This window comes from Nycticebus coucang, chromosome 1, assembly GCF_027406575.1.
Source record: "Nycticebus coucang isolate mNycCou1 chromosome 1, mNycCou1.pri, whole genome shotgun sequence".
NCBI lineage: Eukaryota > Metazoa > Chordata > Mammalia > Primates > Lorisidae > Nycticebus > Nycticebus coucang.
The window spans coordinates 8,797,491-8,825,090 of NC_069780.1; the positions used below are offsets into that span (position 1 = coordinate 8,797,491).

The 27,600-nt window shown below is 39.2% G+C and overlaps 1 protein-coding gene across 3 annotated transcripts in view; it reads left to right on the top strand.

The window, feature by feature from the left end:
- Positions 1 to 27,600, top strand: part of BMP2K (BMP2 inducible kinase) — a 145,151-nt gene that overhangs the window by 71,596 nt on the left and 45,955 nt on the right. For all 3 annotated transcript variants that reach the window (XM_053591169.1, XM_053591255.1, XM_053591333.1), the window contains 6 exons: positions 9,121 to 9,224; positions 11,405 to 11,484; positions 16,278 to 16,438; positions 20,905 to 21,071; positions 25,038 to 25,142; positions 25,793 to 25,977. In XM_053591169.1, the coding sequence (XP_053447144.1) occupies positions 9,121 to 9,224; positions 11,405 to 11,484; positions 16,278 to 16,438; positions 20,905 to 21,071; positions 25,038 to 25,142; positions 25,793 to 25,977 (802 nt within the window). The remainder of the gene's footprint in view (positions 1 to 9,120; positions 9,225 to 11,404; positions 11,485 to 16,277; positions 16,439 to 20,904; positions 21,072 to 25,037; positions 25,143 to 25,792; positions 25,978 to 27,600) is intronic.

Consider the following 27,600-nt stretch of genomic DNA (forward strand, 5'->3'; position numbering starts at 1 on the left):
ATACCGAGGGTGGTGGGTTCAAACCCAGCCCCGGACAAACTGCAACCAAAAAAATATAGCTGGGCGTTGTGGCAGGCGCCTGTAGTCCCAGCTGCTCGGGAGGCTGAGGCAAGAGAATCACATAAGCCCAGGAGCTGGAGGTTACTGTGAGCTGTGCGACGCCACGGCACTCTACTGAGGGCAGTAAAGTGATACTCTGTCTCTACAAAAAAAAAAAAAAAAGTTACAACTCAGACAGATTCCATTGGAAAAGTTAGTTATGTGGTAGCATACATAATAGCAAAAAATAATGAAAACCATTTACTGATGACTTTATTAAGTGATGTATGGAAAGCTTGGCCAATATAACTTGCCCTGAAAAAGGGGGGATATTTCTAAAATTTCTTTGTCTCACCAGACTGTAGCCAGGTAAATTGAAGAAACTGGAAGATCTATTGAAAGAAATTTGGAGAGTAAAAATACTATTTTTAAATTTTACACTTTGGTGATGGATGATAGCACTGACCCTATAAATGTGGCTCAACTTGCCATTTCTATAGAGGTACTGTTGACAAATATAATGCCACTGACGAAATGGCTTCTATAGTGCCATTAAAAGATACAACTAAATCAGGAGATTTATATGAAGCCATAAACAGTACGTTGAAGCGATTTTCTTTGTTCATTTTCAGCATATCTGGTAATTGTGACTGGTGGTGGGTAAAAGAGAGAGACTTGTCAAATTAATGGACGATGATGCAGTCACTGCCCCAAACTCACATTTGATGAAGTATCTTTGCATATTACATTGAGCAAATTTAAAAATTGATAATGTCATGCAAATCATAATCAAGATTGTGAATTTCATAAGGCCAAGGGGTTGAATCATCACCAATTCCAGGAATTCCTTAAAAGTATTGATGCTGACTATGGCAATACCATTTATTTTTTGAAAGTAACATGGCTAAGTCACGGCCAAACGTTGAAAAGATTTTATGATTTGTGACATGTTATCAAGTTGTTGATGGTACCAAAACCCAAATTTGTGCCACAACTTGATGATGAAAACTGGCTTACAGATTTAGCATTTTTCGGGGATTTGACCACTCATTTAAATGAGTTAAACCTGCATCTGCAAGGTGAAAACCAACTTACCAATGTAATGTTTCAAACCCTAAACCATAACAGCATTGCAAAAGAAACTGAAATTATGGCAAGCTCAAATTAAGGCAAAGAATTTATGCATTTTGACATTGGCTAAACATAGTCCTGTGAACAGCAAAATATATACAGCCTTGCTTTTTAATTTGATACAAGACTTTGAAAGTAGATTTCAAGATTTCTGAGAAAATAATATTTTGGTGCCTTTGCGACTCCCATTTTCAGTAGACATAAATATGTTACCTGTCAATTTTCAAATGGAGTGCATACAGCTGCAGTCTGACATTCGTCTTAAAGGAAACTTTGATCATATATCTTTTCTGGACTTTTCTACATCCTGTCTGTCTTTTTTTTTTTTTGAGACAGAGTCTTTACTTTGTCGCCCTCGGTAGAGTGCTGTGGCATCACAGCTCACAGCAACCTCCAACTCTTGGGCTTAGGTGATTCTCTTGCCTCAGCTTCCTGAGTAGCTGGGACTACAGGCGCCTCCCACAACACCCGGCTATTTTTTGTTGCAGTTTGGCTGGGGTCGTGTTCGAACCCGCCACCCTCAGTATATGGGGCCAGCGCCCTACTCACTGAGCCACAGGTGCTGCCCCTACATCCTGTCTTTTTGTAGACAAATATCCCTTGCTTCACTATCATGCCTTCTTCATGTCATCTCTTTTTGGCAGCACTTGTATTTGCAAGCAGCTGTTTTCAAGAATGTAGCACATTCTTCATTCTTCTAAGAGTAAAGTTAGAATTGATATATCTGATGAGCACCTTGGGAACTCACTGAGAATTGCAGCTCCTTCCAATGAACCAGTTATTGATGCAAAATTCCTCAAATACAGTGTCACATATCCCACTAGTTTTGTGTTGTCCACTTTTCTTTTACTTTGAAAATAAAAATATCAAAAGAACCTAAGGGGCTGGACAGTGGCTCCTGCTTGTAATCCTAGTAGAACCCAAAGGGACAGGTGCAGTGGCTCCCGCCTGTAATCCTAACACTCTGGGAGGAGGAGGCCGGTGGATTGCCTGAGTTCAAGAGTTCAAGACCAGCCTGAGCAAGAGTGAGACCCTGTCTCTAAATAAAAAAAATTGCTGGGCATTGCGTTAGGCACCTGTAGTTCCAGCTACGTGGGAGGCTGAGGCAAGAAACCAAAGACATTTCATTACTTAGATGTTTACATTTTTTATATTAGTGGTCATAAACTTGAGACCTGCTTGACAATTTTAATAGACCCTCTAAAACGGCTGCTTCATAATTAGGATTATGATGTGATGACTTTTTGACTTTTCTGTCATGTTGGATATCCTGACAATTATGCGTGGAAATTTTATTTTGCTCATCAAGATTCATTAGTGTTGGTGCATTTAACATGTGGCCCAAGACAACTCTTTCCGATGTGGCCCACAGAAACCAAAAGGTTGCAAACCCCTGTTTTAGACCATTAAGAGTTCCACCAAACACAGGCACCCCAGCATATTGTCACATGATAAATAGCAAATATTTGTTACATATTTGATGAAAGGCCAACTTACATAAATACCTAGGACTTGTATAAATCAAAGTGAAAAGTATAAACACTCCAGAAGAAAAAGTCAGTGGTGATCAAAAGAAAAACGAGCATGAAAGAAAAGTCTAGTCTCACTTGTGATTTAATTTGCTTATTGTATACTATGGTTTCTCTTCAGATCGTATAAATCTTTCCCCTTTTTGCTTATTGTGATAACATTATTTTCTTGTGTTTAGTTTTTTTTCCTTTTCTGCATGTGTGTGTATGTGGGAAGTGTGTGAAATGGGAAGGTACAAAAATAAATACTATTGATCATTTGGGGATGTGATTGGAGATTAACTGATGCTTTATATAGTATATAATTATGCTTTTATTTGTCAATAAATGCAGCTTTTAGTTTTTATCATTGCTAGTATAGATTTGACTGTGTATTAATGTCTTTGAACTTATTTCTGAGAGGTAGGCAGAAAAAAAGGTTAAAAAAATGAAAGTAAATCTGAAATTATAACAATCTAATTTTATCTCTTGGACTTTAGTTTTTAAATGTTGTATTGAGTAGCAAAAGCTTAATGAAGTACAGATTCTTAGCACCAGAACATATTTACCTACAATATAATATGTGTTAGAAACACTTAGATCCTTTGCAGTTTTTTTTTTTTTTTTTTTTTTTTTTAAAGAGACAGAGTCTCACTTTATGGCCCTCGGTAGAGTACCGTGGCCTCACACAGCTCACAGCAACCTCAAACTCCCGGTCTCAAGCGACTCTCCTGCCTCAGCCTCCCGAGTAGCTGGGACCACAGGCGCCTGCCACAACGCAGTTTTGGCTGCAGTTCGGCTGGGGCGGGGTTTGAACCCGCCACCCTCAGTACATGGGGCCTGCGCCTCACCGACTGAGCCACAGGTGCCGCCCGATCCTTTGCAGTTTTATCCTTTACATTTTAACATGTGGCCTTGTCTGTTCTCTCCTAGCCTGTTTAGGTATCTTAGTGTTTATAATATGTGATTAGTGATTTACATTGCTGTTAAATAATTCCTACAATCAGAAAACCAGGAATTGCCTAGTTTTGTTCAGTTTTTTAACTTTTTTATTCAGTTGTCTTTTCATGCATTATAGTTTTCACATTTTAATATGAGATAAAGCATTAAAGACATAACCTTTTTAGTATTAATGATAATACGAATACTATTTGTATCTGTTTTATATCATTTAGAATTTTTCAAAATGAAATAGCCATGATAAGTCTTTGTTAAAACTGTCAAGTTTGTGGTTACCTAGGTATTTGAATATACTTTTGGTTATCCCCACTGTAGGTTAAGGGTAATTATTATTATGTTGTCCATAAAGCCTAGTTTAACTATTAATTTTACGTTTGCTTACTGTAGACTTTTCTTCATAAACGCAGCTAATTATTTAGAATTTTTCTTTTTTTGTTAATTTTCCCAATAGACCCTTAAAGAGGGTGATGTGAGGGGTGAGGAGAGGCACTTTCCATTTCTATATCCAAGAGTTGAAAAGAACTTGGAGAACCATGTACAGGAGAGTAAGAAGCATGGTAAGATTACCAAATAGTTAGGAAGAATGAACAAAAAACTGGAGGCCTCACTTTTCTCTTAGCCCCTGTGTTACGAGGTGGTTAAGGAGGTACATTGTGGAGATGGAGTGCCCTGCTGTGCAGCACGGGTAACTTGTGTTCATCTCAGTCTTTCCATTTCTGAAATGGGCATATTCGAGTTAGCGTGAGAATTAAATGAATTATGGAAAGTGCTTTTTACTGAAAGACGGTCTTCAGTACTGCTGTCATTACTCCTGCGACAGTCACCACCATGTCTACGCCTGATGCCAGTGCTGCACTTCTTCTTGCGCTAACTAACTTAACTTCTGATTTAAGGTACTCACTGGGGTGTACTTTCTCCGCAGAAATTTCTTTGGAAGCTTTGAAACAGCTCAGTTCTGTGGGTCCAGTGGTGGCTCTACCAAAGGTGTACTATAAATTATCATATATTCTAGGATATACTGTTAACTATAACTAACTAAGATTATTTTTCTTATCTCTTTATTTAGTGCAATAAAGGTTGTGATTCAACACCAGGAAAAAAATGTAGTTTTTCCTGCTCTAGGATCTTTTCATTTATTGATGCTTTATGGTTTATCTTAGCTCTGCAGCTCATTTATTGGGGTAAATTTATTTTAATATCGATTTCATAGGAAACAGGAATTTACTTCCTCCTTTAAATACATTTAAATTTACTATTGAAATTTAATAATGTATGTAAACATAGGCAGAACAGTGCAATAAATTTTCGCGTGCTGTCACACAGCTTCAGTGATTACCAGTTCATACCAGGCTTGTTTCATCTTAGGACATCCTTGCCCCTGCTCCTCTTCTGTATTATTTTTGAGAAAAATATCAGGCATTTTAAAGTACCTTTGAAAAGAAATCAAAGATCAAGGAAGGATTTCCTTGGAGGTTTTCACTCATTAGCTCTGGACAGATGTAGAGAGACGGCTCTGATTAATAACTTGAGGTACAGTTACTAGAACTATCCCAAATATACTATCCTGGCAAATATATATGTGCACATAATGCCACTTAGTGTTCTAGTTATAATTGAACGTATTTATCATTAGCTGCAAAATTTGGTTTCATTTCAGAAGTTCATAGAATAAGGTCTGTAGAATAAATTTACTTATGTAAATTTCTATAATCTATATGTTAATAAATAAAAATGTATAAAATATGGTTGAAAAATTAGAGTGGACATTTCTCTGTTCAGGGAAATTATTGTAAGTATAACTGGAAATCTATAGGAAAAAGTATCTTTATGGAAGGAAAAATGTTAAATTTTAAGCAGGAACATTCTTTTGAGGTTTTTGTTCAAAGTATTTTCCTTTTAGATTAGAGATGCTGGCTTAATTTTATTCTAGGCCCAGTAGTGGCTCTATTGCTTTGTAATACTTGAATGGTAACTGATTTGGGGCTTAGATTCTTGATTAAACCATAATACAACTTCAGCAGCTCCCTTAGCTATTATTAATTTGGAATGCACAGAGATGTTGTGCTTTTCTGTGCAATAAGTATAAATGTAATTAATTCAGCTCCTTCAGATAAATGTTTTTTAACTGGACATGTGTGCTACACGAATAGATAATACTGTGGTGGTTTAGTTGTCTACTACCTGCGGTGTTGAGGCTGGTTTGTGTTTTTAGATAGCATTACTAATGTTTGTGTCAATAGAAAGATTTACAAACAGAAATAGCTTTTCATTTCTGTGTGGCTAAGTTTTAAAAAGCTGCTTTCATATTTATAGTAGACTCCAAGACAGTGATAATGGTCTCGTGATGATTCACACGATCACAGGGGTGTATTCTAGCTTCTCTGCTTTTTTTGTATTATTTTTAAACGTAATTACTTGATTTTACTTTTATATGAACTGGACATATGTATTTCTTAATCCATTTCTTTTCCCCAAGAATGTATATTTTTTGTAGATTATATGGCTTTATTGTGATCAAGTAGGAGTTAATGAAACACTATTCCTAAGGTTTAATTATTGTGAGAGAAAATGGCTTTGCACAAATCACTGAAAACTTTAGTCATCTTGATAGACTTCATCTTAAGGTCATCTTGCCCTATTGTTTGGCTGAATTAAATCTGGCACCTCGGGCAGCACTTGTGGCTCAAGGAGTAGGGCTCTGGCCCCACATGCCGGGGGTGGCGAGTTCAAACCCGGCCCTGGCCAAAAACAAAACAAAACAAAAAAGAATCTGGCACCTCTGTACTTCAGTTTATATCATTTAGTAATCCAAGGGTACATTTCTCAACCCATTCACCTGAAGAGTTAAAGGAAATATTTAAATTAAATTGCTTAAAGATGCCTTATTATAGTTTTTCCTTTCCCCCTTTTAAAGCCTGTTAGTATTAAATTTAAAAGTATTCAGAGATAAAATTGAAGCCATATTCTATCTGTGGGGTTTGGGTATGATTATTAGTCTTTTCATACTTTGAATTTAGAACAAAATCAGAAATGGAGCATTTTTGTCACGACCTGGTATACAAATGCACGTGTAAAATGTGTCAAGTTTCATGAAACATTGCTTGTTCTTACCACATGAAGGCACTCTAATATTTCCTATTCTGTTTATTAAAATAAATATAGTCATCAGTACAGTTAGACAGACTACCCTGGCTTCAGCAGGTGTGTTCCCACATGGAAACAGGAGCTGGGGGCATTGGAGGGCCTTTTGTTTGCTCATAAGGTAACATCGATTTTACCTTCCCTTTGACCCCTAATTATTAGAAGCTGTGGTGTCATGCTTGAGGGAGAGAATTACTCATACCATACTGGTATGGATTAGAATATAAAATCTCAATTTATTTTTCCTCAATGCTTCTTAACTGCTATGGAAAGAAAAAAAAAAAAAACATACAGGATTGCCTGAAGAATCATTGTTTCTCTCTAGATACTTCAGTTTTTCTTGGATTAAGTCAGGCCACCAAAGAAGTGTTACCATATACCATACTGTTTTCTGCCCTTTTAGAATTTTTTACTGAACTGCATTTAGGTGTTATGCCCCAGTCTGCTCTGAAGAGGTGCACAGCCCTCTGTTACTCAGTGCGGTTCCGGAAGGATGCTGTTCCCTCTGAGTGAGCCATCCTCAGAAAGACTCCAGCGACAATTTGTTTTCCACTTTCAGTATCAGGACTAGTGTTTTTTCTTGGCACCTGGTTTGTTTTTGTGTTTGGGACACTGTGATTCATGTAGTGGATCATGTTGCCCTATTTTTAGTGACAGCTGGAAAGTGGAGAGCTGGATTTGAGCCTACTCCTGGGCACTTCTGTCGCTGACCTCATTCTCTTGTTCCCCTCCACCCCCTTGGCCATTACTTTCCCATTAGTTCTAAGCTTCTCATATACTTAAAAAGCTTACATATGCTGCTTCAAATTCTTTATAGATACTATAGCTGCTGTTGAAATTAGATTTTAAAAGACAAACTTAGTTGTTAGAATAGAAAAATGCGATCGTTAAAGTTTGTGAATTTGATAGGTTTCTTTTGATGTTTTTTAACATTAAGCATTTATTGTTAAAAGTGTGTTTAAATTTATTCCCATTTCATGTACTATTATTACTTTTAAAACATCTAATATCTGTTGGCATCAAGATAAAATATGATTTATTATGGAGGATAAAATAAACCTTGTAGCTCTTTCAAGACTTTGTTGGAGTGAAGTTGAATAAAAAGTAGTAAATATTAGAATTAAAATGTTTTTAGTTATTGCAATCTAAATGAATAAATACAGTTGTAAAAATCAACTTTTATAAGTGATATATGTTAGCATTATAAATAAATAAAATCAATTTTCACGCAGAATTGTACTTTTTAAGCTGAGCCCAGAATCTCCCAAATAAATTTGTAAGTTTTATGCTCAGTATCACTTGCCACACAGCTGTATTTTAGCTAAAACAAGTTTATTGTGTTGCTAGAGATGTGTTGAACAGTCTTTGTTCAAAATATTGCTTAAATTTCAAGGAAAGATTTAATTCACTTTGATTTATAAATTTTATCTTACCCATTTACGTATTTAGACTCTTCTATTTTGTTAGCAAATTTCAGAATATCCTCTAATTAATGCTATAAAATTTATATTTCAAATGGCTTTAAAGTGACTTAAGCATTATAAGACATTAGAGTTAATGAAGTAGAGTTAGACATGGAGCTGTCTTAACAAAATATGAATTGTTTAGTTGAGGAACTGGTTAGAAATGAAACCACCTTGTGTTAAAAATCACCCAAGAAGTGTACAAGTGGCAGTAGATATTTGGTTACCAAAAAGGCCAGACATTTCAAGCAGTGCTATGAGATTGATGTCAGATCTGTTCATGGTAAAACCATAAAACTCCGCTTATGGTTCCGAACATGGTATGAGTTACGTGTTAAGGTACAGAACTGTGGTGAATATTATTAGCATTAGTATAGGAAGAAGGCACATTTTTTGTGCCAATCCTGTAATACTTTGTTAAATAAATTCTAAAGTACATAATTTAGCCTTTTCTCAAAGATTCAGAATCATTTAAAATTAATAGAGGTATTTTTTATAATTGTGAGAATTATTTTGAAAGACCCTCCACTATGGCCGTGGAACTTGGTTAAGTAATTCCCCAGTGCTCACTATACTCACCTTTTCATATTTCACTATCCCAAGAGAATAATCATATTTGTCATTCATACTTCTGGTGCAGAGCTGTTCTATGACTAATCTGCCAATAGCTTGGGATAATGCTTTTAATTTTTTATTTTATAAAATACTGACTTTCTATAAACATTAAAGTTTGCTAGAATTATCACTGGTCTTAGAATGGAACAGAATATATATATATATATATATTTATTTATTTATTTATTTATTTATCCTTATAATGTACACCTAAGTAGCAGTCTGTGTTTTGTAAAACTTAACATCTGGATCTATTCTTGCAGGGTTCATGCTTGAACCAGACCCAGAACGTAGACCTGATATATTTCAAGTGTCACATTTTGCATTTAAATTTGCCAAAAAGGATTGTCCAGTCTCCAACATCAATGTAAGTAGTTTTCCATGAAAGATATGAATTCAAAATCCAAATTTTCACATGTGGATACACATACACATACACACACACACACACGTATATGTTTGGAGGGACTTGTTTCATGACCATGGTTTGATAGTGTTTGATTGTGTTTTGGTATAAAGCCAAGTACCCAGACTGTGCACTGAGGTACCCTGGAATTGCTGCAGCAGGTTCTGGGGTCTCTACAGGGTATTTTCTATTTTGAGGAAAACACAGTGGCATCTGTTTGACGTAGCACAGACTAATTTTATTAATTTATTTGGGCCTAACCATTTAATGAACAGGAAAATTATTGGAGTTTCTTTTCTTTTTGTTTCTGTTTTTTTTTTTTTTTTTTTTCTTGGCCTAGATGTGCCCTGAAAAATTAGTGAGACACTAAGCACATTATTATCCTAGAAGCTTGAGAACCTTCTGTGTAAAAACACAGGCATTGTAAACAGAAAGACCTGTGTTCAGTTCTGTCTATCAGTGATGGATTTTATACTTCTGGGGAGTTACTTAGTGTCTGTTCCTTTTTTTGTAACATAAGGATAGTAATTTTAAGAATCACACGTAATGCCCAGTGCCTAGCCGATAGAAGGTGCTTAATTGGTGATACCTAATGTTACTTAAAAGGCCTTGAATTATATTTGCTGAACTGCTTTAGGTGTATGGCAGTCTCTGCTCATTTTAATGAAGGTTGATAATGTAACACAGCATGTTCAAGACCAAAGTATGCTGACATGCAGGGCATTCTTGTTCTTGTAATTTTCTTTCAAAGCATCCTGACACCTAGGACATTCTTATTATTCCTATACTTATAGGAATAATACATATATATATAAAATATATATAATTATAGTTATATTAATTGTCCTAGGACAATTATATCCCTATAATTATTCCTATAGTTATAGGAATAATATATATAATATATAATTTATATATATAAATATATATAATTATAATTGTAATATAATTTTATACCTATAATTGTCATGTTTATAAGAAGGAAATAAGAAGGACTATTGCTAGAGGCCTAGAGACACAGATTATGGTGGTTTACAAGATAAAAATTATTTGAATGTCTATGTTCTACATATAGAACATTAAAAATAAATGCAGCTAAAATAATAAAGGTTGCTAGAATCATCACTGATTTTTAAGCTCTTCTAAACTTCGTAGTGATCATTCAGGCCTGACTTGTTCTTATAGGGTTTCCCTTATGTATAACTTCAGTTCATCCCAGTAAGAAAAAATGACTATGGTGCTTTCTTTATTGTTTTTTGAAGGCCTTACCGTATTCATATAATATTTTCTCTGTTGAAGCTGAAAGTTTGAAAGTTAGGCCATTCTATCATTCTAGTAAGGAAAGTAGATTTGACTGTGGATTTTAAGCTTTTTATTTAGGAAGGATTTATTGAGTGTCTACAATGGTCCAAACATTGGGCATAAACAAATGAGTCAGGCCTTCTGTCCTCTTTTCTTGGATTTGAAGTCAGTGTCATGAAAATTGTTTTCTAGTATTTAGAAATAAATGCTCTATTCTTATCCTTGATGTTAGCTGCTTTTTCTAAAATGCAAAATAGTCACTGATTTTTTTTTTTTTTGTAGAGACAGAGTCTCACTGTACCGCCCTCAGGTAGAGTGCCGTGGCCTCACACAGCTCACAGCAACCTCCAGCTCTTGGGCTTACGTGATTCTCTTGCCTCAGCCTCCCGAGTAGCTGGGACTACAGGCACCCGCCACAACACCCGGCTATTTTTTTGTTGCAGTTTTGACCGGGGCTGGGTTTGAACCCGCCACCCTCGGCATATGGGGCCGGCGCCCTACTCACTGAGCCACAGGCGCCGCCCAATAGTCACTGATTTAAAGAATAGTATAATATAATCTTTTACTCAAGATTTACCAATTTGTCAACAGTGATATTTTCTGCTTATTCTCCAAGGGTTTCTGTGGAAGTGAATATGAAAGTGACATTTGTGTAACATGCAGTGATACCTACAGATTAGACCTGGCAAATATATGTGAATAATGATTTGTAGATACCTCATGTGAAAGTGATAGTAACTCATAGACAGTACTTTTTAAATTCAATAATATATCCATAGTTAAAAAAAATCTTTCTGAGATTAAAAACTGAAAAGTTTTATGTTTCTTTTTCTTCCAAGAATTCTTCTATTCCTTCAGCTCTTCCTGAACCCATGACTGCTAGTGAAGCAGCTGCTAGGAAAAGCCAGATAAAAGCCAGGTAGGCAAAGTTATGCTAAAATTAGTGGTTTTTAAAAAAATCCAAGTTTCATTTTTTAATCCTAGCAAATGTCATTGATTAAATATCTTGACCCCCCCCGCCCCCCACACCCTCCCCAAAAACGTTGTGTTGCTTATTGAATATGGTATGGTTTAAATAGCAAGTATGAAGTCTGCTTTTTGAAATAATTAGATACAGGGGTAGACATCAGTCTCACTTGAACTGTTTCAGCAGTAAAGAAGTGATTATTTAACTGACGATGTTACAGTGAGTCTTTTTTGAGGGGCTTGCCATTATTTGCATCACATAGCTTGAGTTTGTAGCTATTTTGCTAATTTTTAAATTTCAAAGGAAAATACAGTTGTTTTTTTGTTTGTTTGTTTGTTTATTTTTTTTTTGAGACAGAGCCTCAAGCTGTCTCCCTGGGTAGAGTGCTGTGGTATCACAGCTCACAGCAACCTTCAACTCTTGGGCTTAAGCGATTCTCTTGCCTCAGCCTCCCAAGTAGCTGGGACAACAGGTGCCCGCCTAGCTACAATGGCTGTTTTTCTGTTGCAGTTGTCATTGTTGTTTTAGCTGGCCCAGGCCAGGCTCGAACCTGCCAACCTCAGTGTATGTGGCCGGTACCCTACCCACTGAGCTATGGGCGCCATCTGAAAAATACAGTTCTTATAGGCAACTAGAATATGTATAATGTGCATGTAGTTTGTAGAATTTATAATAAGTGATTATAACTATAGTACCTTTTAAGACTGGTAAAAGAGGTTGGGTGCAGTGGCTTAGGCCTGTAATCCCAGTACCGTGGGAGGCTGAGGTAGGAGGATCACTTGAGGCCAGGAGTGTGAGACCAGCCTGGGTAACATAGCTAGTCCTGCAACTTGGAAGGGAAGGGGAGGTAGGAAGATCACTTGAGCTCAGACGGTCAAGGCAGCAGTGAGCTGTGATCACGTCACCTCACTCTATCCTGTGTGACTGAGCAAGACCCCCAGGAAGGGAGGAAGGAAGGAAGGGAGGGACATGTGCCTCAATAAGATTGGAAAATCTTATTTTTCATAGTTATTTACTATATATAAAGCTTGAAATGTATTATGTAGATTAAGATCTGACTGATAATGATTTTCCCCCCTGCATGCTTTTCTTTAAACTTAAAAGTTAATAAATAAGACTGTATCTTGGATTATATTAGTGTTATATTAGGATTATGTCATATTAATATTGCCTTGGGGGAGATTTCTTGCTTATTGAATATGATGTAGTTCAAATAGCAAGTATGAAGCTTTTTTCCATTTTATCTTAATGTTTGCAAAATATTGTATTTGACATAAAATATAAAATCAAATGTATTTGTCAAGTATCCTTTATATGCAGGATATAGATAATAGGAACACAAAGAAAGGAGCAGTCTTCCTTTCCAAGGAGTTGGGAACATTCTGATTGACAAGTTGACAGTTACAACTTGCCAGGCATCAGGCCATTTTGAGAGGATGGGAGGAAGGCTTCTCACAGAATGCGTTTTCTGGGGTGAAGATGCTGGATTTTTCCTTGAATGATGAATAGTTAACCTGGAAAGGTGAGGAGTGAAACTATAGCAGGCAGGCAATTCAGGCAAGAAGAATGGCCCCTGTGAAGTTACAAGGCTGGAGCATGAGGGCTCGTATGCTGGGGTGGGAGTGAGCCTAGATTGGTAGGCAGATGCTAGCCATAAGCAACTTTGTCTATGATTTACACTGAGAAGTTTAGACTTTGGCTGTTAGGCCAGTGAATTTTCAATCTTCCAATTAATTCTATTTGGGACTTGAATAAATTCTGTTTGGGACTTGGTGTGAGAGTGTTACAAATGATCTGTTATTTATAGATTGTGAAAATATTTGTGAATGACTTGGTTTTGTAAAAAATGTACCATCGCTATAAAAATCATTCACTTGAATTTCAAAATGTTTTCCTGAAAAAGAGAGGAAGGAGTAAAGGTTACATGTGACTTGCAGAAATCCGCATGACCAACAGTCTGTCGTACTTATGACATAGCTTAATTAGCATCTACTTTTATAGCTGAGGGGTAATTATAAATTATTACAGGATTTGCCAGTTGGATTTTATTATTATGTTTTTTATAATTTATCAATAAATAAGATAAGTGCTGATTTAAAAAACAACATGAGTCAACTGAATAAGAATGATGAGTTGAGTATGTTTTCACCATGACACTAGCAACTATAAAATGTTCAATTATTGGTCAAGAATATAAATTTACTTTTTCTGAATAGTGTTAATGAAAACTGAAAAAATTTGAATGTGTACAAAACTTAATATTAAGTTAAAAGTTTTTTCATGTGAAAGGCGTATTTTTGAGAGGGAGAAATCTTCTAATAGCTAGTTTCATTATTCCCGTGTTTTCAAAAAGCTTTTATGGGTGTTATCCAATTGCCGTGTCTTCAGTCTGTGGCACTCAGCTTCGCTTCTTCAAAACTCCCATCTCCCCAAACTTTGCATGTCCATGTGGGACTAGTCTGAGTTTGGGGAAAGTCATTCAGGTGATAGGAGAGAAAAACAGGGAAGCAGAAAACACTGTGCTCTGACTGTTGTAAAGGCGCGAGTGGGTGGGCAGCCGTGTTGATGCAGTGATTACCCTCTCTTCCTAGTCACTTTTGCATCTTCGTTTTGCTTAGTAGGCAGGCTCTTTCTTCCTATTCCATCATACCGAAAGCCTAGTTTCTTTCTCAATGTCCAATGGAATCAAATTTATTTTAAAAATTTTAAAATTTTAGTCCCCATTTCCTACCTGAAATCTTCTCTAGACAAACAAAGCTAAAGGTACAGTTACTCCTCTCTGAAACTGGCTTGGCACCGATTATTTTTACTGTATTATATTTTGTTGTTTTTTTAACCTTGTGCCATATCTTTCTACATATACTGTAAATTGATGTTGTGTTGTTTTTTTGGTGGATATCAAGAAGCAGGCAATAGATAATGGTACATTGGCAAAATAAGTGGCATTAGATTGAGCAAACTCTGCAGACATTTCCTATGCTTTTGAGAGCTTTTGCTATGCATATTAAAAGAGTGATTTAGACTAGGAACTAGGCAAAGTCAGGTCAGGCCTGTACTACCCACTAATAAAGAACAGAAAGATTGTATACAGTATTTTCCCCAAATTACTTGAACTTAGGGAGTATAGTATTGGTTTTAATGCCACATCAATAATTTGAAGTCAATAAATACTTACGATTAAAATGAGATGTAATTAATTGTATATAACCAGCACTTTGTACCCCATGATTGCATTAATGTATACAGCTATGATTTAATTAAAAAAATGAGATGTAATTGGTTATATGTATATATGAGTTTTTAATGCCCATCCATTGTTTATATGACTTGCATCATTTCAGCATTTATACATAATAAAAAAGCATATATACATAATACAGCATGAATACATAATATTTCTATGATTTTCAAAAATCTTTTGATTCATTTTTGCTTCTCTTGGAAAGATAGTTGTTAACCAGGCTCCCTCTTGTGGCACGTACAGGTAGTAAGGAAGAACTACATCTGCAGTCCTAGGAGACGCGAGCGGTAAATCAAGTGCACATAAAAATTTTAAGTATTATGATGGCTACAACCAAAAAATAGCCAGGCGTTATGGCGGGCGCCTGTAGTCCCAGCTACTTGGGAGGCGGAAGCAGGAGAATCGCTTGAGCCCAGGAGTTGGAGGTTGCTGTGAGCTGTGATGTCACTGCACTCTAACCAGGGCGACAGTTTGAGGCTCTGTCTCAAAAAAAAAAGCCAAAAACAAAAAAAACAGAAATTTTTTTTTTTTTAATGTATTAAATCTCTTGAAAATGTGGTAAGGGATCTTAATTAAAGAGATTTTATTGAAAATCCAGTTGGAAAGTGAACATATGGCCCTATGAAAAGTATTTGAGTTTTTAGACTTAATTTATAGAAAGCACAGTTGATAAATATTTAAGTTAAACATTTTACTTGTCTTTTGAACCCACCACCTCCGGCATATGGGACCGGTGCCCTACTCCTTGAGCCACAGGCACCGCCCTTACTTGTCTTTTTTCTTGAAAAAGACAAGCAAATGTTTGTGTCTTCTCAAATTTACTGTCTTTTGATTTAAAAACTGTGTGCTTATCACTTAACTAACCACATCCGGAGCCTAAATTAAGTCCTAATGGGAAAAGTTTTGTGTAATTTCTATTCAGTGTTTTAAATAAAGCAAACTTAAAGATTTAAGAAGTTGAATGTGGGTAGGTGGTTTCACCTGCTGAAAGCTTTGGCTTCTTTTGTTTTACATGTTGTAGGGCACAGTCTCTCCCCTCTCCCCTCCTCTCTACTCTCATTTTTAAAGTCTTGAGTCCCAGGTAGGAGAAATTATTTCTTTGTTTCTTGTTGTTATTTCTCTGACTGATTCATAGAGTTGGTTTTTAGTTTTGTCTAAAACCTTATGAAAAAGATTCTGTTTGTTTCTTTTAATATCATTTTATCACCTTAAAAGAAGATAGGAAAGCAAATAAAACTAACCATTTTTCTTAAAATAGTACACTATCATTTATGGTCTGCCACTGAAGCTGGCAGAAAAGAGTATACTCCCAGTTTCATTTTATTTGCTTTCCTATGTTCATTAAACATTTAGTATTTGAGAGTGAAACCTAGGAGGGAGCTGTGAGGACTAACATAACCAACAATAATTAAAACCCGTCTAATGAATTATATGCTTTATAGAACAAATAGAAAATTAGATATAATCCCAGTGTTTGGAATGAAGTTGGGTTTTTTTGTTGTAGAATAACAGATACCATTGGACCAACAGAAACCTCAATTGCACCAAGACAAAGACCAAAGGCCAACTCCACTGCTGCCACTCCCAGTGTGCTGACCATTCAGAGTTCAGCAACACCTGTGAAAGTCCCTGTTCCTGGTGACTTAGGTAACCACAGACCTAAAGGTAACACAGCCCTCCAACTCCATTCCCTTTATAGTTAACAAAGTTAAACCTTGTATGGTTTGATTTCCCAGGGGTATAAATGGCTGAGAAACTTAAAATTACAAAGCAGAGAAGTTTAAGAAGTTTTCTACTTAGGTCTAATACACTCAGTTGTTTTTGCTAAAGTTGTAGGCAAAGGAAAGTTACTGGCAACATAAAGTATGGTACTAAAAGCTCACAATTGCTTTGATTCTATAAATATAAACTCTTATCCCTAGAGTCATCACTTAGGAGGGTTTCAGATTGGTTATAAACTTCAAGGGCATAGAAAATTCTTTGGTGTATTAGAAAAGAGGAAGTTGAGACTCTAGCCTTACAAAGTTACACGTCTTCTCACTGAATGTAGAGCCTTGACAAGGGAGTGCATCTTGAACCATGTGGATGTTACAAAATAAAAGCTTGTCATCTTATCTCATTTTGAGAAAAATAGTTTTTCTAATCTAAAGTATCTCTTAAGCATCTGTGGGGTATTAAAAAAAAAAAAGTCCCCCAAGGAAGTATCTCTTAATATTAGGGTGAAAACTTACTCTCAAAAGATTTTAAAGGTATAACCTGAACACTCACCTCAAGGAAACTGTTTTATATTTTATTTCTTCATAAATCTGTTTTAATGTTAAAAATGTTTCAATTAGGGTGGTTAAGAGCTTACACTTTGAGTCTCATGAACCTGATTTAAGTCTTATTTTTTCCACTTTTTTAGTAACATTTCTGTATTAGTATCATTCTTATAGGATCATTGTGAGTATTAGATGACCGCTTAATATAATACCTGATATATGGTATGCCCCGAAGAAATGTTAACTCAATGCAACTGTTATTACTATTAAGTAAGATAATGTTTATTTTCATCTGGCATAATCAGATATAGCAGTGGGAGGAATATTCTTTGGAAAAGGGAAAATAATGGGAATTTGAAACTATTTGTGTTTTGTTCCCATCTCACCATTTCTTACCCTCCTTGTTATCGTTTGTAAAATGAGTAACAGCTACTTTTCCTGGTTATTTTTATTTTCTAAGTTTTTCCATTTTTATTTATTTTTATTTTTTATTTGTTTTGACCCTGTATGAATCTTTGGGGTGTCTCAATAAGATGGTGTTTGAAAAGACTTACTAAAGGACTTAACTGTCAGGAGGTAGTGGTTTGATATGATTAAATGTCTTAATGAATCTTATCTAGGAGGGAGGGGGCGGCGCCTGTGGCTCAAAGGAGTAGAGTGCCGGCCCCAGATGCCAGGGGTGACAGGTTCAAGCCCAGCACTGGTCAAAAACTGCAAAAAAAAAAAAATAGAAGGATGGAGACTAAAGCCTTAATTGCTAAAGAAATAGTAGTCACGTTAGGCAGGATAGGGGGTTGTTGAGTCACTTCTGTGGTTTGGACAACGTTCATCACTCCATCTGTGTTCAGACATGTTTATGGAGTGATCTTATTGTCATGATCCTTACCAGCTACAGAGAGGTGTTGTCTGATGCTGGCGTTCTCTGAGATTATCCACCAGAACACTAGGAGCCAGTTGTGAGGGCCAGGCCTGCTCCTGATGTCCAGGGCACTATTTCTTTTTCTTAAATGTTTCTTGCTTAACTTAGAAAAGTTATTACCTCCCCACCCCCAACATATGCACATCTTTTAAATTTTTCTTCTCCGTTTAAAAATTTTACAAAAAGTAACACACGAAAATGTTTCTCTTAAAATATTCAGATTATACAGAAGTATTCAAAGAAAATGTAGAATTTTCCAGCTTGGCGCCCATAGCACAGTGGTTACAGTGCCAGCCACATACACCAAGGCTGGCGGATTCGAGCCCGGCCCAGGCCAGCTACACAACAATGACAACTGCAAGAAAAAATAGCTGGGCATTGTGGCGAGTGTAGTCCCATTTACTTGGGAGGCCGAGGCAAGAGAATCGCTTAAGCCTAAGAGTTTGAGGTTGCTGTGATGCCATGGCACTCTACCAAGGGCAACAAAGTCTCCAAAAAAAAAAAAAAAAAAAAAAAAACAAAAGGTACAAATTTCCCTTCTTTTTTCTTCCCAGAGTTACCTAGCAGTAGTTTAGTGTGCACCCTCCCAGGCCCTTTTTTATGTTCTTATATGTGTAAATATGTAAACAGATGGAGATTTTTCTGGTGTTTAACATGAATGGATTCTATACATATTCCTCTGCCACTTTTTTTTAACTTAATATATTTTGGAAAGATTTTCAGGATATACAAGTCAGTGCACACAGATCTATGTAATTTTTAATAGGTATATTAAATATTAATATATTACATATTCCATACTATGACTATATCATAGCTTATATAACCATTTATGTTATTTCCAATATTTGCTAGTGTTGTGGGGAACATCTTTATAATTACACGTCAGAGTGCTTCTCTTAGGAAAATACTAAGAAGTGTGCTCATTTAACACTTGTTAGATATCACCAAGATGCCATCCAGAAGTGACTCCGGAAACTTAGACAACCCTCAACAGTGTCATTTCCTTTTTCTGATAGTGGAGGTCTTTAATATCCCTGATTAATACTATTTTGTTTTCCTTCTTTTCTGTGAATTGTTCTCAATTTTCTGAGCTTGTTCTTTCCTTTTTACTAAATGTTTATTTCTATGTATCTTGAACATTAACTCTTTCATAAATATATTTTAAATCTTTTACTCTGGTTTGTCATTTGTCTTTAGCTTCATTTATGTGTATATTTTGGAATACGGAAATTATAAAATTTTATACGAACTTGGACATTTAAGTTCCCAAACTCCTCCTAGAAAAAGTTCTGTGTACCTCATTGTTGAATATCACTTTAGTCACCTTTGAAGAACTCCGTTTGGTAAGCTGAGTCCTGATGCCAGTGCTGAGTCCACCTTTCAGAATAGTTTTGGACCTCTTTTTCTAGATGGCCATCAAAGCTGTCATCATATGAGTTCCCACAATTAAGTTTGTGAACTCATCCTAGAGAAAGTGCTGCATACCTCATTCCTAAATATCGCGATGGTCATCTTGGGAGGACCCCGTTGCCATCTGGTGACCATGTTGCTGGTCAGCAGTGAGGTACGCAGCCCTTCTTCTAGGGTGAGCTTATGAACTTGGTTTTGTTGATTATTATTGTTTCTTATCTTAATGTCTCATTAATAATGATTAATTTCTTTTCCTTTATTATTTCTTCTACTTTGAGTTTATCCTCATTACTTAGCTTTTTTTCAACCTTTTTAGTTTTCATATACACATTTAAGGTTAAAAATTTGGTCTATCATCAGATTTTGATGTTGTACTCCTATTGTCATTTCTTTAACAATTAAAAAAAAAAATTTTAGACTTGGGTTTCTTTTTAACCCGTAAGTTATTTAAGGGATTGCTCTTGCTAAATGTATAAAGGGAATGATTTTTGAGTAGTTATTTTAATACTCTTCCATTGGAAAGAAACATACCTAAAAGGCTAATGGTGGTTAGATCTGGTAAAATTCTGATTTTTATTTTCTACTTTATATTTTGTAAATATTTTCAAAGGATAATTAAAACAAACATGCATATTTTTATAATTAGAGGATTTAGAAATAGTTACAAAACTATTTTCGGCCTGAGGAGGTTTGAAGATATGTACTAACATTGATGAAATAGAACCCTTGTCCCCCTCCACTTATTTTTTTCTCTCTAAGATTGAACAGTTTCATTTGACTAGGATAAGTCACTGGAAGGGAATACGGAAATGTAGTGTGCAAGTGTATTACCTTCCCTCCTTTTTTTTGACCTGTGTGTCTTTTTTTGTTAGTTTCAAATACTAAGAATTTGCTTAGCATAAAATTTATGGAGCTTACAAATATCCATTTAGGAGGCAGTGTTAATAGGTTCACCTCAGTGAGCATTTATTGAACATCTGTTACATAAAAGATTCTTTGGGACTGTAATAGATAACAGACCCTTTCCTGCAGGGTCCCTGGTTAGGAAATAGCCACATAAGCCCTTAATATGCACAAGATAGACTAAAGTGTAATAACCTGAGTGGAGGTGTTAGATGAAGGAACAGGGACAGAGATCTCAGGCTAAATTTCAGGAATACGAAGAATTTCAGTAGGAGGAAAATGGCATTTTCTACTGAGAATCATATTGATAGTAATACATACTCATAATAGTACATGATGTACTTGGGAAATGTGGAATGAACTGATATGGCTGGTGTCTCCACTGAGAGATGAAACATGGAGTGTTTCTGAGTTGTTCATTTGTTCAGAATTATAGGGGACAAAACTAAGTTTCCTGGGTACTTAAAATTGCAGTAAATAATACCCATAGACTATATACACATGGAAGTTTTTCTGTATTAAAGTAAGGATATAAATGCCTTAGTTAAATGCTTATTCAAATCAGTGTTTTGAAATCTGGCCACTTTATCGAAATCATTAATATATTTATATAAGGTTTTGGAAACCTATTTTAGGGGCACTAAGACCTGGAAATGGCCCTGAAGTTCTCCTGGGTCCAGGCCCGCCTCAGCAGCACAGGGTCCTGCAGCAGCTGCAGCAGGGGGACTGGAGGCTACAGCAGCTGCACTCCCAGCAGCACCCGCAGCAGCAGCAGCTACTTCCAGATGCCTACGTGCAGCAGGTGAGCCCTTCGGGACTGTGGATAGGGAAGTGTCACAGTAGGACCTGCTTGCAGCAGGTGAGACGCTTCGGGACTGTGGATAGGGAAGTGTCACAATAGGACTTGCTTGCAGCAGGTGAGACACTTTGGGACTGTGAACAGGGAAGTGTCACAGTAGGACCTGCTCGCAGCAGGTGAGCAGCTTCGGGACTGTGGATAGGGAGGTGTCACAGAAGGACCTGCTCCCAGCAGGTGAGACGCTTTGGGACTGTGGATAGGGAAGTGTCACAGGAGGACCTGCTCGCGGCAGGTGAGCAGCTTCGGGACTATGGACAGGGAAGTGTCACAGGAGGACCTGCTCGCGGCAGGTGAGATGCTTCGGGACTGTGGACAGGGAAGTGTCACAGTAGGACCTGCTAGCGGCTGGTGGGCTGCTACGGGACTGTGGACAGGGAAGTGTCACAGGAGGACCTGCTCGCGGCAGGTGGGCTGCTTCGGGTTGTGGATAGGGAAGTGTCACAGGAGGACCTGCTAGCGGCAGGTGAGCTGCTTCGGGACTGTGGATAGGGAAGTGTCACAGGAGGACCTGCTAGCGGCGGGTGAGCTGCTTCGGGACTGTGGATAGGGAAGTGTCACAGGAGGACCTGCTAGCGGCAGGTGAGCAGCTTCGGGACTGTGGATAGGGAAGTGTCACAGGAGGACCTGCTCGCGGCAGGTGAGCTGCTTCGGGACTGTGGACAGGGAAGTGTCACAGGAGGACCTGCTCGCGGCTGGTGGGCTGCTAGGGGACTGTTGATAGGGAAGTGTCACAGGAGGACCTGCTCGCAGCAGGTGAGCTGCTTCGGCACTGTGGATAGGGAAGTGTCACAGGAGGACCTGCTCGCGGCTGGTGGGCTGCTAGGGGACTGTTGATAGGGAAGTGTCACAGGAGGACCTGCTCGCAGCAGGTGAGCTACTTCGGCACTGTGGATAGGGAAGTGTCACAGGAGGACCTGCTCGCGGCTGGTGGGCTGCTAGGGGACTGTTGATAGGGAAGTGTCACAGTAGGACCTGCTCGCAGCAGGTGAGCTGCTTCGGGACTATGGATAGGGAAGTGTCACAGGAGGACCTGCTCGCAGCAGGTGAGCTGCTTTGGCACTGTGGATAGGGAAGTGTCACAGGAGGACCTGCTCGCGGCAGGTGAGCAGCTACTGGACTGTGGATAGGGAAGTGTCACAGGAGGACCTGCTCGGGGCAGGTGAGCTGCTTCGGGACTGTGGATAGGGAAGTGTCACAGGAGGACCTGCTCGCAGCAGGTGAGCTGCTTCGGCACTGTGGATAGGGAAGTGTCACAGGAGGACCTGCTCGCGGCAGGTGAGCAGCTACTGGACTGTGGATAGGGAAGTGTCACAGGAGGACCTGCTTGCGGCAGGTGAGCAGCTACTGGACTGTGGATAGGGAAGTGTCACAGGAGGACCTGCTCGCAGCAGGTGGGCTGCTTCGGCACTGTGGATAGGGAAGTGTCACAGGAGGACCTGCTCGCGGCAGGTGAGCAGCTACTGGACTGTGGATAGGGAAGTGTCACAGGAGGACCTGCTCGCAGCAGGTGAGCTGCTTCGGCACTGTGGATAGGGAAGTGTCACAGGAGGACCTGCTCGCGGCAGGTGAGCAGCTTCGGGACTGTGGATAGGGAAGTGTCACAGGAGGACCTGCTCGGGGCAGGTGAGCTGCTTCGGGACTGTGGATAGGGAAGTGTCACAGGAGGACCTGCTCGCAGCAGGTGAGCTGCTTCGGCACTGTGGATAGGGAAGTGTCACAGGAGGACCTGCTCGGGGCAGGTGAGCAGCTACTGGACTGTGGATAGGGAAGTGTCACAGGAGGACCTGCTTGCGGCAGGTGAGCAGCTACTGGACTGTGGATAGGGAAGTGTCACAGGAGGACCTGCTCGCGGCAGGTGAGCAGCTTCGGGACTGTGGATAGGGAAGTGTCACAGGAGGACCTGCTCGCAGCAGGTGAGCTGCTTCGGGACTGTGGATAGGGAAGTGTCACAGGAGGACCTGCTCGCGGCAGGTGAGCTGCTTCGGCACTGTGGATAGGGAAGTGTCACAGGAGGACCTGCTCGCGGCAGGTGAGCAGCTTCGGCACTGTGGATAGGGAAGTGTCACAGGAGGACCTGCTCGCGGCAGGTGAGCAGCTTCGGCACTGTGGATAGGAAAGTGTCACAGGAGGACCTGCTCGGGGCAGGTGAGCAGCTACTGGACTGTGGATAGGGAAGTGTCACAGGAGGACCTGCTTGCGGCAGGTGAGCAGCTACTGGACTGTGGATAGGGAAGTGTCACAGGAGGACCTGCTCGCAGCAGGTGGGCTGCTTCGGCACTGTGGATAGGGAAGTGTCACAGGAGGACCTGCTCGCGGCAGGTGAGCAGCTACTGGACTGTGGATAGGGAAGTGTCACGGGAGGACCTGCTTGCGGCAGGTGAGCAGCTTCGGGACTGTGGATAGGGAAGTGTCACAGGAGGACCTGCTCGGGGCAGGTGAGCTGCTTCGGGACTGTGGATAGGGAAGTGTCACAGGAGGACCTGCTTGCGGCAGGTGAGCAGCTTCGGGACTGTGAATAGGGAAGTGTCACAGGAGGACCTGCTCGGGGCAGGTGAGCTGCTTCGGGACTGTGGATAGGGAAGTGTCACAGGAGGACCTGCTCGCGGTTGGTGGGCTGCTACGGGACTTTGGATAGGGAAGTGTCTCAGTAGGACCTGGTCGCGGCAGGTGAGCTGCTACTGGACTGTGGATAGGGAAGTGTCACAGTAGGACTTGCTCGTGGCAGGTGAGTTGCTTCGTGAGTGTGGATAGGGAAGTGTCACAGTAGGACCTGCTCATGGCAGGTGAGTTGCTTTGTGAGTGTGGATAGGAAAGTGTCACAGGAGGACCTGCTCATGGCAGGTGAGTTGCTTTGTGAGTGTGGATAGGAAAGTGTCACAGGAGGACCTGCTCGCGGCAGGTGAGCAGCAGTGAGGCCCCTTTAGTATCACGAGCATCTACCTGGAACTGATTCAAGGAAACATTTTCCCTGATTTCCTAACTGTTAAAGAGTATGTACATTGGTGTTTAGTGAGAGACTGGAGAACGGTCTGTTACATAGGTTACTTCATGGTTTTATGAAGAAAAGAGCATTCATCTAGACCAGGGGTCCTCAAACTTTTTAAACAGGGGGCCAGTTCGCTGTCCCTCAGACTGTTGGAGGGCCGGAGTATAGTTAAAAAAAAAAAAAACTTTGAACAAATTCCTATGGACACTGCACATGTCTTATTTTGAAGTAAAAAAACAAAATGGGAACAAATACAATCACACCACCTCAAGTGGCCTGTGGGTGTTTGAGGATCCCTGAGGTGTTCAGAAATACTATGAATATTATCTGCTTGAGGTTCCATTCTGAGTTCACAGACTGTTAATGCCATTGTTGGAAATGTCATATTAAGCTTTTCAGGAGTATTTTTTTCCTGCATTGGCACAGGGCCAGGGGCAGCATTTAGAGTCGGAAGGGACGTTAGAAAAAAATGAGCTTAAGTTCTATTCTGTCCTTTGCCTTATTAGAACCTGCACACTTCTAGTTTCACTGAACTGGTTTTGGGGTGTAGACTCTGTGGGGAGGGCAGTACCTGGTGCCGTGGGATGATCAGGAGAGGCCGTGAAGGGGAGGTGGAGGAGAGGGGGATTTACTGTGAGGAGTCCTGGTCAGAAGTCCCTTCAGGTGCATTCCCCAGCTTTAGAACAGGTGGTAGATGTGTTTAGGTAGAGCTTTTCTTCTGTGCTAAAATTGGTTTTAGTTCAATTTCTGTTATATTTTGTTGATAATTTTGAAACTAATTCCAATAAACTCGTATAAATTATAGTCATTTTATGTTAGTGTTTGGACTGATTTCCCACATCGCCATTTTAAGATCAGTACTTAAAGGACTCTGGCACAAAAAGGCGTAAATGATGCTGATTAATTTGTTTTTTTCTTTGTAGTACCAACATGCAATGCAGCAGCAGCAGCAGCAGATGCTTCAGCAGCAGTTTTTAATGCAGTCTGTGTATCAGCCGCAATCTTCTACATCACAGTATCCTACAATGGTGAGTGTTAGATAATTCTCTAGAGATTTCTCTACGTATACGTTATAGTATGGAGTGCACCATATGAGTAGTAGTATTCAGGATTTAATACTTCATAATCAGTTCAAGTAAGCTGACTGATATGCATCACATCAGAGCCAGTCACTGTTCTCAAGCACCTTTAAATCGCCCAGCTCTAGAGCACCTGAATGTAGTGCATTGTGATTGACTAACATACTTCTCTTATCTCACAGCGTGAGGGAAATGACCTCTTATCCATAATCTATGTCTCTTTTGTTCTGCAAATACCTACTGAGGATAAAAAAATGAAACCCAAAGGGAAAATGCATTTGCTTCAGAGAATGATTTGGCCTTTTTTACAGCAACTACCCTACTAGTGACTTTAAGCTACTCTGTCTCTTTCTTAAAATATTTAAAGGAGAACTTTTGAATCTGACAGGTGAGCCTAGCTTCACAACTTCTTAAATAGGTTTATTTCGTCTTGTCGTAGTTTTCTAGTAGTAAAGCTGCCCCTTCAGATAATTGTTTTTCAGGTTTCTGATTTTGTCACAGTGTGAAAAGGAGAGAAGATAGATAGTCAGTAGATGTGATACTGACCGTGCTTTGGTGACGGCAGCACTGTTCTGGTATGATGTCATTTCTCGCTTCAGATCCAGCAGTACCAGCAGGCTTTCTTGCAGCAGCAGTTGCTAGCTCAGCATCAGCAGCCTCAGCAACAGCCCTCGCCGGAATATCTCACCTCCCCTCAGGAGTTCTCACCAGTCTTAGTTTCCTACACTTCGGCACTTCCGGCTCAGGGTGGAACCATCATGGACTCCTCCTATGGTGTCAGTAGGCAAGTATTTTTCCAGTGAGTGCAAAGGAAAGTATTGTGGAAATGGATGTAGTAGTTGAATGGAATCATGAAGGGGCTCTCGGATTAGAGTCTGTCTGTAGGCTGCTCTTTTTCTCCTCCCAGTCCTCTCTTGTGGTCCCTGTGTGTCCCCATCCTTCCATTTCCATCAGTTAATTCTGTTAACTGCTATTTGCAGATAATGCTTAGCAGAATTTAGCATTATTTAGAGCTAAGGAAATTATTGGCTTGTATGTAAAGGGATTTGGGGTAAAGTAGAAATAAAACTCTAATAATCTACTTTAGTGGTTAAAATTCTTATAAAGTTAACTTTTTGTATTTATGTTATTACTTTTGATTACTTTGAGTATTTATTCATAATGATAATTTGGTTTAATATAAACAGAGCAAACATTTTTGTTACCATAATATAGTTGGGAAGTAGTGTGTTTGGCTATTCAGATATATTGGTTAGTACAGTTATTTTTCATGGATAATTCATATTGAATGTGTTAAAGTAAATTGGAGAACTTTGATACAAATTTTCTCAGACTTAGATATAAAACGGGAAGTTCTTTAGCACCTTATAATTAATCATTATGGGCTTGGCACCTGTTGCTCAGTGGTTAGGGTGCCGGCTACGTGCACTGAGGCTGGCAGGTTTGAACTGGGCCTGCTAAACAACAGTGACAACTACAACAACAAAAAAAATAGCCAGGCATTGTGGCGGGCACCCCCAACTGCTTGGGAGGCTGAGGCAAGAGAATTTGAGGCTTAAGCCCAAGAGTTTGAAGTTGCTGTGAGCTGTGACGCTACAGCACTCTACCGAGGGTAACATAATGAGACTCTGTCTCTAAAAAAAGGAATCATTATGAGTGTCTCCTGATCGTTTTAGATACCTCCGGGAAGGTAGCTGTTAGACTTTGGCTACTAGACCCTTAAAGAAGCTCTCAGACAGTAGGATTTCAGAATTTGAAACATTAGCTGGGAAAAGGTATCTATAACTTTTGGGTAGGAGTTAAACATAAGAAACAGCACAGAAGCATGCTTGTATACTGAAGAGGGTTAAAGTATGGAGTTTGCTATAGAATACCGCCTAGCCTCTGTGTATGTGTGTTGGGGGGGGAAGAAGGAGGGAGAGAGAAATTGAGATGGTGGCAGGGAGGGAGAAGGGAGAAATAAATGAACTGATTTTCTGAAGTGCTTTTAAAAGTAAAACTTGGGGGTTTTGTTTAATGTATGTGAGTTTTGAGTCCAGGGCCTGGTGAAGTTTACATATATAAAACTCATATTTCTCTTAACCTATCTTGACTTAATAAAACACCAAGGCCCCAAGGGGAAATTCTTTTTTTTGTCAGTGTGGTAATTAATGCCTTAAAAATAGGATAGTCTGGCATGGCGCCTATAGCTCAGCCACATACACTGGAGCTGGTGGGTTTGAATCCAGCCTGGGCCTGCCAAACAAACTACAACCAAAAAATAGCCAGGCGTTGTGGCGGGCACCTGTAGTCCCAGCTACTTGGGAGGCTGAGGCAAGAGAATCGCTTAAGCCCAACAGCTTGAGGTTGCTGTGAGCTGTGGCGCCATGGCACTCTACCACGTGTGACGTAGTGAGACTCTGTCTCC